Source organism: Diplotaxodon limnothrissa, linkage group LG20, assembly GCF_057381915.1.
Source record: "Diplotaxodon limnothrissa isolate DT_005_m linkage group LG20, D_limnothrissa_male_GT1.1, whole genome shotgun sequence".
NCBI classification, from domain to species: domain Eukaryota; kingdom Metazoa; phylum Chordata; class Actinopteri; order Cichliformes; family Cichlidae; genus Diplotaxodon; species Diplotaxodon limnothrissa.
Genome location: NC_140615.1, coordinates 3,456,393 through 3,468,274, shown reverse-complemented (window position 1 = coordinate 3,468,274; position 11,882 = coordinate 3,456,393). Strand labels below are relative to the sequence as shown.

Genomic DNA, 11,882 nt, shown 5'->3' with positions numbered 1-11,882 from the left:
TTCCGTCCAATGTTTGGAAAACATGCCCCAAGGTCTGTTGATCTATGCAATTAATTTATTGTCCTTATAAATGCAATACTACGAATATCCAAGAGACACCTCGTGTTGCGACAGTGGATCACCTCACAGTGACTTTATATTCTGGCTGACGTGGCTTTTCTCTTTTCATTTTAAATAATTTGTTTTGGTTTTTGTGACACATTTGTCTATGGTTCATTAATTGCAAGCAGAATTGCAACATCAAAAGGGAACTTTTTCATACCAAAACGCGGTTGTTTTAATATGACTGTAGGAAAAGTAAGAACTCCTAAAATAAATAAATATGGCAGATTTTTTTTTTCTCTCTCCATATGTTTTGAAGGCACATTGCCACTTTTTGTTTAGTTTAGTTTAAACACAGGCACCATAGCATTGTTTTCATCATTCCGCTCATTTTCCACTTTTACGGTTTGGATAAATATCGTCCCATCTCGTTCTTTCTTAGCTGTTACTTGTTTTCCTCTTTAACTACAAAACCTTTTATTTCCAGGTGACAAATAAACCTCACAGAAATGCCTTAGATTTCACTGGAAGGGAGTGTGAAGTGCTACTCAGCTGTGTTGGGCTTTATCTCTGACTGGAATTGTTTTCATGCACTGCAAACTGTTGAAGTTTTTCTTTTTTTAAACTCCTTGAGATACTAGATCTATGAAGCAAAGAAATGTTTAAATGCTGATTCACTGTTGTGTGTTTACCATTCCACGATTTTAATCCAAATATATTGAAGACAAAGAAATGAATTGTGGCTTATTGCTGCTAATTTTTAAATTATTTCATCTGAAGGTCATTTAATATATCAAGTCAAAAATGGGGTCAGTTTTGTAACCATGTCCATGAATTTGTCTGTTTATTGTGCGCATCAACCTCTCCGTAAGTGTTTGTGCCATGATGCAGGGCTTTTTGTTTTTTTCCTTCATAGAGAAGAAATCCCTTCAGTTTTTAAACTTTCATCCTGGTTTGATTTTTGAACTTGCCATTATTTTTTTTTTTTTTAAATAAAATTTTTTTTTCACTGTGACAGTGCTTTTGTTTGTTTTACCTAAAGTCCCTTTAGCAGGTTGAAGACAACATGGGATGTGCTGACCATGACAAAACTTTACGGCATGCTGAGGAAAAACCTACACATAATCCAGGCATCTTAAATGCCATGTGGCTGAAACCCAACCAACAACCACTGATCTTCGATCAGTTGTCAATGGCCTGTTATTAGCGTTTGTTGATCAGTGGTCATGGAAATTTGCATATTAATGATCAAGGAACTGACCTCACAGCCCATTGTTCATTCAGTAGGCTAGTTTGTCATTGTGCAAAAGTACTGTTTATGGCTGGGGAAGCCTGCAGTCAGCTTAGACTGAAGAAGTCACCTGGATGAGTGATGAAATGTTTCTCCCACTGAAAATGCTACATCCAGAAACGATGCTTTGGGATTTACTTACCTGGACGACTGAGCGTGCATCAAGACGACATTATGAGATATGCCATGTTTTCATCTAATCGCACTTTGGCAGGTATAAATAACTTTGCTTTTTTTTTTTTTTTAAACTTATGTTTAAGTTTTCAAGATTCAGCTAAAGAAATGTGAACAAATGATGTATTTTAGCAACAGGCTGCTGGTAGCAGTTTAAAATGGGTTCTTTGATGTTACATGCAGACATGCCAATGGTTCACACTTTGGGCTGAGGCGCTTTTTTATGCTTGAATTATTCAGTGGCTTAAACAAACATTCCTTTGAAATGGTCAGAGGAGCCAATGCCCCCCCCCCACCAAAAAAACTTTGAAAGACCTTCAGAATGATAGAACTACTGCTCAAGAGCACTTTGAAAACATCCCTCTCCTTAGAAGTAAAATATAAAGAAATCTGTGGCGGCTCAACACCAAAGACAAGTTCATGCTTTACCTCGTGTCTTTGAAACCACAAATTAGTTTGAGTTTATGTGAAAGTATTTGGAGAAAAAAGCCACAATACATGAGAATTTATTTCTAAAACAGACTTGAGTCTAGATAAAATAGATAGGAAATACATTCTTAAAAAAAGTATTTTACATTGTTTGCTGTATATGTTTTAAGTATATACAAAGTTCAAAATATACTGAATATACCAAAAGGTTGTTGAACAAAAGAACACCGAAATACATAAAATAGACTTTTAACCTTATTTTACACCATCAAGAAAACTGGATAAACAAATGACAGAACTTTTACCGTACTCTTACGGTGTAATTGTTTGGTTACACCTGCAAACCAGCATCAAGGAGAAACAATGTTTTTTTTCACTCTAAATCATACTCTGAGGTTATGTCACATTAATTTCTCAGCTTTACTGAAGTGTCATAAAGAACTGAGTGGCATTGTATCAATTTACCTGCAACAATGAGGTAATTACCTATTTTAATATTAACTTCACCTTATAACATCAAAATTCTCGTCCAAACACAGACTAAAGTAAAATCCACACATAAGCTGCAACTCTGAACTTTGTAGACATTACAGCAAAGCTGTATGCAGTAACACAAAAGTCCAAGTCAGACCTCCAAATGTCTTTAAGCTCCAGATCCCTGACAGAAAACCAGTGTAAGCAGGTAACTGGAGAATGTGTAGCAAACCAATAGGTGTCAAATATCCTACATGCTTTACCCAGGCAGGCCTGCCTGAAACAAACTAAGCACTTTTAATATCAACACGATGTGTGTAATCTCATGTGTGCCACCAGATTGTGCCACCATTGTGTGGAGTTCTCATGTGTGAAGATCAGGGGGGAAATAGAGACTTTGACATTTGGGAATGTAATCTGCTTTTAAAACACTTTTTTTTTTTTTACACTTTTACTGATAACACAATACATGTTAATCAATGAGTGCTCAATGACAACTGATTGTGGCACAAAAACATGTAATGAACATTCCACCTCAGAGTATGATTTGCACAAGTGTAATTTCAAAAACAGTTCTGACTGGACCGTACAAATCAAAGCGTTTGAGCTGCTGTCTGACACACACACAAAAAAAACTGTAGAAGAAGTTGGAGGCAGTGATTTGTTGCTCCAGCAACATCCTTTCAGCTACTTTTAGCCGAGGATGGAAATCGCTGAGCTGGTTCCTGATCAGACGAGCTGGTGTGAAAGTTGTTCCCAGAATTCAAGTCTCCCATCTGCGAGTCCTTTCCTGGGGAGTAAAACTCAACCATCATCAAGATGTGAGGCAACTGTACAACTTCACAATTGTCATCCTCACATCACAACAGCTTGTGGTTTACAATCTCCCAAACGATCCTTTTTCTGAAATATGGCATATGTTTCTGTCAAAAACAAAAGAGCAAAGACATTTTTAAGCCTTCATTATGACTGCTTACTGAAAAGATACTCTCACTGATGCTGTTTGAAGTTACCTGCGTGAAAGTGATTGGTTTGTCTTTGGTAATGTAATCTGCATATTTGCATGTGAACATTCCACAGTCGCTACCATTCATTTGCTGAGGGATCTCCTAAGAACAGGAAAAGAAAGAAGACAAGTTTGCACGTGCAAATCAAACCTTGATTAACCTACAGTGCAAAATGACATCTGACACTTTGACAAATTATCTATAAAATGTCTTGACAGTAAAAGCTGCTGAGAAACTAATTTGAAAATTCAGAAAACAAAAGTCACAAACATAAGAAACTGGATCTTTAAACATTTCAAATCATCCACGCTCCAATAACATGGCTTTCGTATCTTGTGGAGGCTTACAAAAGCAGCAGAACATTGTATACTTAAAATCTCAGACTGGACTACTAACATTTGTCACTATTTTGAAACCATTTGTTACCAGAAACCTAGTGAGGGCTTTACAAAAAAACCAAAAGAACTTTATAGATCTACAGCTATCAGATTCAACTGTAGAACAGTGTCTGATAGAAAAGAGAAACAAGTAAAATGCCAAATAAATAAAACGATACTGTGAGGCAGATAATGAAATCCCATCTAAAATTCCTGAAACCATGTGATTTGAACACTTGTCACAACAACCTTGTCTGTAGAACTTACATTGCGTGTTTTGCTGTGCAGAATCCAGCCTGAGGTATCCAGTTCTTTGCCTTTTTTGTCCTTACTTTCCTGTTGCAGGTATTCACTGGAAAACAAAATTGAAGTGCAAAAGTGCAAAACTCAGTGACTTATATTTACCTCTCAAAACACATAACCCATTTAAACAAATATTGCACATCTGCTACAGAAACTTACAACAATATTTCACATGCTTTATCGTTGTTTCCTCCCATAGAATCAAAGTACATGATGGACTTCTTGCGGAAATCCACCACCTGAAAAAAACAAAATGCTAAATAAAATCCCAAAATATTTATATCCACATTTTAACTGACCCTTAAAACAACAATAAATTCAATAATTTTATTACACGACAGAACAGTATTATTAAGAATGCAATGGTTATTGTAATCACACTGATCCTACTGTTTCCAGTTTAAGTCCAACATTATGAAGTTTCATTATTTACTTTATCGTAAAATAATGGAAATAAAGCTGAAAGCAAAATCAAAGTCTCCATGAGTGCTTCCAAAATGGTTTTTTCCCCGATGTGTGATTCAAACATGATTTGAGAGGCACTTGTAATTTCAATGTACAAAAACGCTAAGATACTAACAGAAGATGCATTTCTGTTGCTGTGCATAAATTACTGACTAAAGACAGCATAAATCTACTATTGGTTTTTGGTTTTCAAAGGAATTGTATGCAAAAATACTATATTAAATTATACTATACTTTATTTATTGAGGGCAGGGCCAAGAGTTGTGTTCCCCTAGACTTCTACTGGGGATTTGCCTGAATAGACGTGAGCTCAGATGGGATAGGGCTTTTGCCATAGTGGCTCCCAAATTGTGGAATTTGTTGCTGTTTCACATTAGACAAGCCTCTTCCCAATTTCTAGATCTGCTTTTAAGACCCCACCTCTTCTGTTGTCATTTTAATTGTATTCATTTTTTCAATATATTTAATTTCTAATTTTGTTGCTATGTCTAGCACTTTGGTCAGTGGTTACTATTTTAAAGTGCTTTAGTTGGCTTGGCCATCTTGTGACCACCACTCATTTAGCGTCTCTCGCAGCTTCCAGAATTCACTCACCAACCACTCAGGTAATAAAGACTTTTCCCCTCACGACATCACATCACATCCATTATGCCCAACAACTTTCAAACAATCAGGCAAAAATCTGGACCAAATGTCTTTTCTGAAAAGGTGCGTCTTCCATATTGGCTTCACATTTGAGACTAAGAGCCTATGTACATTTTTATACTGTGTATTATTACACAGTTAGGTCCAATAATCAAGGTGTATTTATTTGTAAAACGTTGGCTCAAAGTGAAGACTTTTAGCTTTAGATAATTCAGAAAAACCAAAACACCATTGAGGAACTACAGCCATTTTTAAACATGGTTGCCTGTGCTGTCAAAGCTTATAATCATCATATAACACTGACAAAGCAGGCCTGTTTATGCTCGCCCTTAAACCTTTAGATTACTTTCTACAACAGCCATTGGGACTTACAGAAAGGCACCAGTGCACCCCCAAGTGGACAGGAACCAACAAGATGTCTTTAGAAAAGATGTCCATCTTTTTGGTCCAGCGGCGGACAGCAGAATAGCCACTGCTGCGCAGCTTGGGATAGAAAAAAGTATTGAACGTATTGACTGTTGGCATGTTGGAATCCTTGCTGCGCTCAACCAGCAGGTTCATGTAGAAGTTGATCACCTGGGAAATTAAAGAGAGACAGTTTAGATCAAGTGGACATGTGCACTCGTTTAGTTGTGGATCATAAATCTAATTGTGTACTGTTTTTTGTTTTAAATAGAAGATGTAGAGAAACCGATAATTTCTTTTTCTCTACATCTTCTGAGGTTCTCCCCCTGGCAAACCAGGGGAGGTAGGCGGTATATTCATCAAGGCAGGACCTACACTGTTCTTCATCCATGTAGCCACATTGGAGCTGTGTTTCTTAATTGTGTCAATAAGATCTCTATTTTTTCCCCCTTCATTTCTAATACAACATTTACGCACCTCATCATTGAGCCAGTTGAGGTTGCTCAGGGTTTGCAGGTCTTTACGTGTAAGGCTGAGACCAAAACCTTCACTTAACACTTCATGAGGATTGCCCCCTCGCAGCACCCTGTTCACTTCAGCCTCCATTTCCTTAAGAGGAAGAATGAGACAGTATACATGTATAAAACCATGAAACAGTACTTACATTTTTATATATATTTTATATTAGTCTGACAATATGCAAGGACAGTAATTAAAAGTCCCTTCATGTTCTTAATCAGAATATTACTGATAAATGAGATTAAATGAGGAACCTTAACAAAACCAACAGAGAGCACTTAATTTTCAAAAGATTGTAGAAGAAATCTCTGCACATCTATCATCAAAATGTAGTTGCAGTTTTACTTTTTAAAAGATAAATAGTAGTTAGAAAACATACTTCCCTGCGACAGTCTGTTGTGGTCACTCATTTCAATAAATATATAATGAGCTATGCAAGTACATTAGGGTACAATTTCCATACCTCTGTAAGTTCAGGGAATTCTGGTTTCTCTTCCAAAGACGTCTCTTCTTTTATGATAGGACTCAAAGGAAGCTCTTTCTCCAAAGGAACTCGAACAAAGACTTCGACATCTGGGCTACGCTGCTCCTCGTCAGACAGGCGCTGAGAACCAGAAATTACAAAGCAAATTAACGCAAAAGGGAAAATAATGAACATGCCAAATCTTAACCCAATAAGGTTTTGTGAGTTGACCACTCACCTGCTGCAGCAACTGAGCAGCCAGAGCTTCTTGCTCTTCTATCTGTCTCCGTCTTTCCCTCGCCCGGGAGTCATACATACTTGTCCTACAGGAAGAATTTAAAAAAGGAAAAAAGTCCTTTTTGCACTATTCAAATGTCGTGTAAATTAAATAATTTAATACACTTACAATTCTTTGATCCATAACTCAGCTTGGAAACATGGCACACTGTTAAGACAGAAATGTATCGTGATGAGATATGTATAAACCTTGGTTGTGCTGAAATCTACCTAAACACTTAATACACATACACATTTATAAACAAAATAAGAAAACAACTTGAAATGTTTGGCTATATATGCCTCTGTTTGTATTATGTTTAACCAAGTTACACTTCAAATAGCAAGCCTGACCAAAAGAAATACTAACCTCGAGCTGTCTTGTTTTTTACTTTTTTGCTCATCTACAATAATTACAGAGTCGCCATCATGAGCTGTAAGAAAAGGCAAGAATAAGACCCATGAACAACCACCAAGTAACGTTTAATTCACTTACAATAATATGTTCCACGCTCTCCCCATTTCCATCAAGTACTCAGTATGATTACCTGATGACTGTGTGTCCTGAGAAGAGTTATCCTGCAGAGCTGATGGAGAAGGAGTTGATATGAGAGTAGCTCCTCTGCTGGAACTGAGGTCCCTGTCCAGGGACCATGTCTGGATCTCTGGCTTGCTGGGGCCCCCCAGTGGACTGGGAAGGTTGCTGGAGCACTGGCTAGAGACTCCCCTGGGGCTGGCGGGACTGCTGGGCCCCTCTGAAGTTCCTCCTGCTGCTGACCCAGTTGGAGAAGAGAACTGCAGCAGTCTGCGGCTGGTGGTCAGGAAGCTGGTGCTAATGGGACAATGACAAGTAGAATGGTACAATAAGTGACTGGTCTGGAAACAACATGATTACAACAACAGGATAAAGTGGGGTAGGCTGTTCTGATCCCCACATACCATAGCTACATGATAATGTGCACACCAGGAAAAAAAGAAGATCCCCTTTGAAGTCTCTGGCTCAATGCACATGAAAGCCATGTCATTCCATGCTACGCAAAATAAGAAGATATGAAAACTACCTTTCATGCTTCTCTCACGCCCCCCCCCCCAAAAAAAAAAACAAAATTATATCTCATTACACATTTTTTGTAACAGGAACATGGCATTGATTCAATACGTACAAATCTCTGTGAGACCTCACAATAGTGTGCGAGCTGCCATTGTGAAGATAAGACGACTGACCACCAGAGACCATAGTAAGAAGCTGCCTGTAGACCTCCTTCTCCTCCTCTCGAACAGACTGTTAAACAAAGAAAAACCCCAGTATGAACACACAGACATGCAACAAATAGATATGAAGGATACACACAGTTCATTACTGCTTTCATAAATAACCTCCTGTGCTGTGCAGCGGGGCCTGGTCTTGGGTAAGCAGCCTGATGAGGTACTGTGTGTTGGGCTCTGCACCACTTTGATGGGAAAGGTCTTCTCATACATGCTGGTGCAAGAGCTGCTTGTTGCACCTACTCCACTAAACGAACTGCAGACAAAATTTTGGATTTACAAAAAAAATTATAACAATGATTGAATATTGCTTACATGTCACAATAATAAATAATTTAACAAGCAGCAACTGCTGAAAAAGAATTTTCTGTCAGACACACAAAAGATGTAAGGAATACAAGAATACCTTTGAGTTCCATGCGCTCGGAGACTTAAAGGCCTGCCCAGCCTTGGAGAAGGCTGCCATTTAGGGGTGATGGAGGGTGGCAAATTAACCGAATGCCCGTTTGTTTTTGGCACCTCACGATGCACAGGACTCATGCACACTTGTCGCCTACAAACTTTTGATCCCGTATTTGACTTCTCATTACGCAACCACTCTGGAATACAGGGAGAAAGTACAGTAAGAGTTACAGCCCAGACAGGTTTTGAAACCTTAAATGCAGATCGCATATCATGACTTACACCTGATATATGCTTCAGTGCAAAATCTACTCCATAACCTATTAAGTAACCTGATGTGCATCTTCCAAGAAACCCAACTACATGTCGGGTCAATGTAGCCCGCAATTATTGTGACTGCCCTATTCATCACCATCGAAGCCTAAATCAGCCCTTAATACTGCAATACATTCTAATACTTCTATATTTTATTATGTAACAAGGCCTGTTGTATTGTTGCTATCAAAAAATTATTCGCAATGCTGCTGAAACTAATGTCACTGTGTCACCGTCCAACTACTCTGGACCTAACGTACCTGAGATTGATGACAAATTAGTGTTTATGCAATTAAGTAGTACAAGAGCAGAACTGGGGTATGAAAATCACAAAGCCCATACAGTCTGATACAGTACATTTGCTAAAATATTTCCAATTAAAGACTGTAGAGTAAGAAGGTATTACAAACAACAAAATATAAAGGTTGTCAGACAATTTAAAAGACATACTTGGAAGCTGAAAGCTCTTACAACAGCACTGTCCTGGAAAACACTGTAATTCAACTGGTGCCACAACATCCAAAACCCAGTGAATGTTTTAAAACCTTTTAATTTTAATCATAGTTACTTGGAGTGGACAGGCATTCCCAGAGGGTGGAATTCTGGAAATGCTGCATATGCCCATCTCTGTTCAGCTCAGTTTTGTTAATACAACAACTTTTGAAAAGTTTAAAATGTTAAGCTTACCAGATTTTGACGTTTTCCACTCCAAAGTTGTTGAGGGAGCAGCAAATGTCTCATTCTGAGAATTCCTGTCAAGGATCTAAATCCGAACACATACAAGTTAAATAAGATTCACGTGTGCCAACAGTCTTTACAGGGACACCCATAAATCTGCACCATACCAGCCTCCCTGTCCAAATTGCTGATGATGTTGAGGGGCGCGGATGAGGTTCTCCAGGTGGCAAACCAGGGGAGGTAGTCAGCATATTCCTCAAGGCAGGATTTACATTGTTCTTCATCCATGCAGCCACATTGGAGCTGTGATTCTTAACCCCTTCAGCTGCATTCTTGACTGAGTCGATAAGATCCCCTGTAGAAATTTCAAACACACAGAAAACAATGTGTGCCTATACTCTCCACAATTACATTCACAACACACATAACAAAGTGAGTTTCTACTTACCCATTCGTGATTTCTTTATCACCAAACCATCTTGGTCGATGTTATGGCCATCTTCCAAACTTAAAGAAAAACAGACGGTATCCTGTTAACAACACGCTACCTCGTTTTTGTCAAACTTAAGATAACGGCTAAATGGACAGCGAGCTAAAACACTGCGGTCACACAAACACTGCACTCATAGTTCTGTCTGGGTTTAAGCTTCTTGGCATTGATTACCAAGGGAGTTCAGATATATCTGCTCGTACCATTCAAAGGGTCTTTTCCTCCTCATCTGACCATCTCTTGGTGTGCGTTGAGCATGTGGGTGTTCGGCAGCTGGTACACCATTGCGAAGACTGGCAACGCTCGTTTCTATCCATTCGCAGATTTTATTCAACATGGCTCAAAAGTTTTGGAAATTACGGCGCTAGTTTCAAGACAAATCGCTGTCACTGATTTCAGTCAGCCTTAGTGTCAATGTAGTCAAACCCAATTAAGCTAATGTGCTTTTTTTCGACCGGGCAAAGTTAGCCGAGACTGCTTCAAACACCAACACTCCTAACAAATGCCATTTTATCACCACACGAACACTCGCAAAACCGCCTGATATTTAGCTTACAATTAGCTAGCTAGCTACCTAACTAGCAAACTAGGCTAACTACCCTGCTAGCTAACGTTGTTAGCTACACGGCTAATTTATGAAAGTATGTTTAAATTACGACGGGAATGCGATAAGTCGCAACCGACGCGTTCAGGAAAACGAAAATCATGTTGGGTTACACCCTAACTCATTTATATATCCTTAACGTGACAATAAATTGTAAATAAACTCGTTGAAGAATAACATCTCCCGCTTCTTCCTCATTCAAAACCACAACATGGCTGAACCGAGCGTCTGACCATCGTACATTGTGATTGGGTGATTGGAGGTTGTAAATTCCAGTGTACCTAAGGCTAACTGGTCGATTGCAGAATGGTGGGACGCCTTAGGGCTCTGGTTTAACGGAGGGTCTTTGACGTTTAGTCCTACGTCACAGCCGTAGGACTCGACTTGTGGATACAATCAAAGCGCACTAAATCCTGTGTATTTCTTTTACTGATCAATTGCCTTTGACCTCGATGGAAAAAGCAATGAGGTCAAGGACAATGGTGAATGAGAGTTATTTCGTTATCCATAATTTCCTTGTACATGTACAAAGATAATAAAGGGCTATTCTGTTCTATTCTTATAGGGGGGAAATGCACTTACGGAACTGTTCTTATCCCAAGTGGATGAAATGCCATAATTTCACACGTTTCACAGTACTGACCCACACATATGGTTCTTACACACACACTGGACTTTCTGGACTTTGGTTTTGCACAACACTGGTCACTATATTCTTCATTTCCGGTTAATACTTGTACAGCTGCTGTTATTGTGTATATATTTATTTAGATTTAGATTTCTTCATACATTCTTATATAGTTCTATATTGTGTATTGTGTATTTTGTTGTACAGTTATTTTATTTTCAACTTTAATTTATATATTTATCTTTATCTTATTCTTCCCAGTTAAATTTACCCTTCATTCTAATTTGTGTTGTACAGTTATTTCATTTTTAACCTTAATTTATATTTTATTCCTTCCTAGTTAAATTTACCCTTTTTAATTTTTCATATTTATTTCCTATCTTATTCATAGCCTTTTCCTTTTTTGTTCTCTTTAGGTCACGAGCAGTTGTCCAAGCATTTCACTACATATCGTACTGTGTATGACTGTGTACGTGACAAATAAAATTTGAATTTGAATTTTTTCTTTCTTTTTTTTAATCTTAAATTAAAGTGTTGCCAGATGCTATTTTTGAAAGTTCTGCAACACACAATAAACCAATTTGTTCCATGAGAGATACACCAGTAAGGATGTTTCCTTAAAATGTATG

At 38.2% G+C, this 11,882-nt stretch overlaps 1 protein-coding gene across 1 annotated transcript; it reads right to left on the bottom strand.

Moving 5' to 3' along the window:
- Positions 1-2,966: 2,966 nt before the first annotated feature.
- On the bottom strand, positions 2,967-10,807 carry senp1 (SUMO specific peptidase 1). The gene is made up of 18 exons (XM_085344573.1): positions 10,225-10,807; positions 9,980-10,038; positions 9,699-9,886; positions 9,541-9,616; positions 8,543-8,735; positions 8,248-8,392; positions 8,034-8,152; positions 7,419-7,702; positions 7,241-7,304; positions 7,001-7,039; positions 6,833-6,917; positions 6,595-6,735; positions 6,090-6,221; positions 5,580-5,783; positions 4,257-4,336; positions 4,062-4,146; positions 3,424-3,519; positions 2,967-3,333 (listed from the first exon to the last, which is right to left on the bottom strand). Exons 1-18 carry the CDS (start codon positions 10,356-10,358, stop codon positions 3,271-3,273), a joined length of 2,187 nt encoding a protein of 728 aa, XP_085200699.1. The 5' UTR covers positions 10,359-10,807; the 3' UTR covers positions 2,967-3,270.
- Between the last annotated feature and the right edge of the window lie 1,075 nt (positions 10,808-11,882).

Bases quoted from the DNA above. Each gene is read 5' to 3' on its own strand.
- senp1 (XM_085344573.1), bottom strand. From the start codon at position 10,358: ATGTTGAATAAAATCTGCGAATGGATAGAAACGAGCGTTGCCAGTCTT. The intron at 8,736-9,540 runs GTAAGCTTAACA...CCTGTATTCCAG, and splicing joins GTGGAAAACGTCAAAATCTG to AGTGGTTGCGTAATGAGAAG. The intron at 6,918-7,000 runs GTAAGTGTATTA...TTCTTCCTGTAG, and splicing joins GAGTTATGGATCAAAGAATT to GACAAGTATGTATGACTCCC.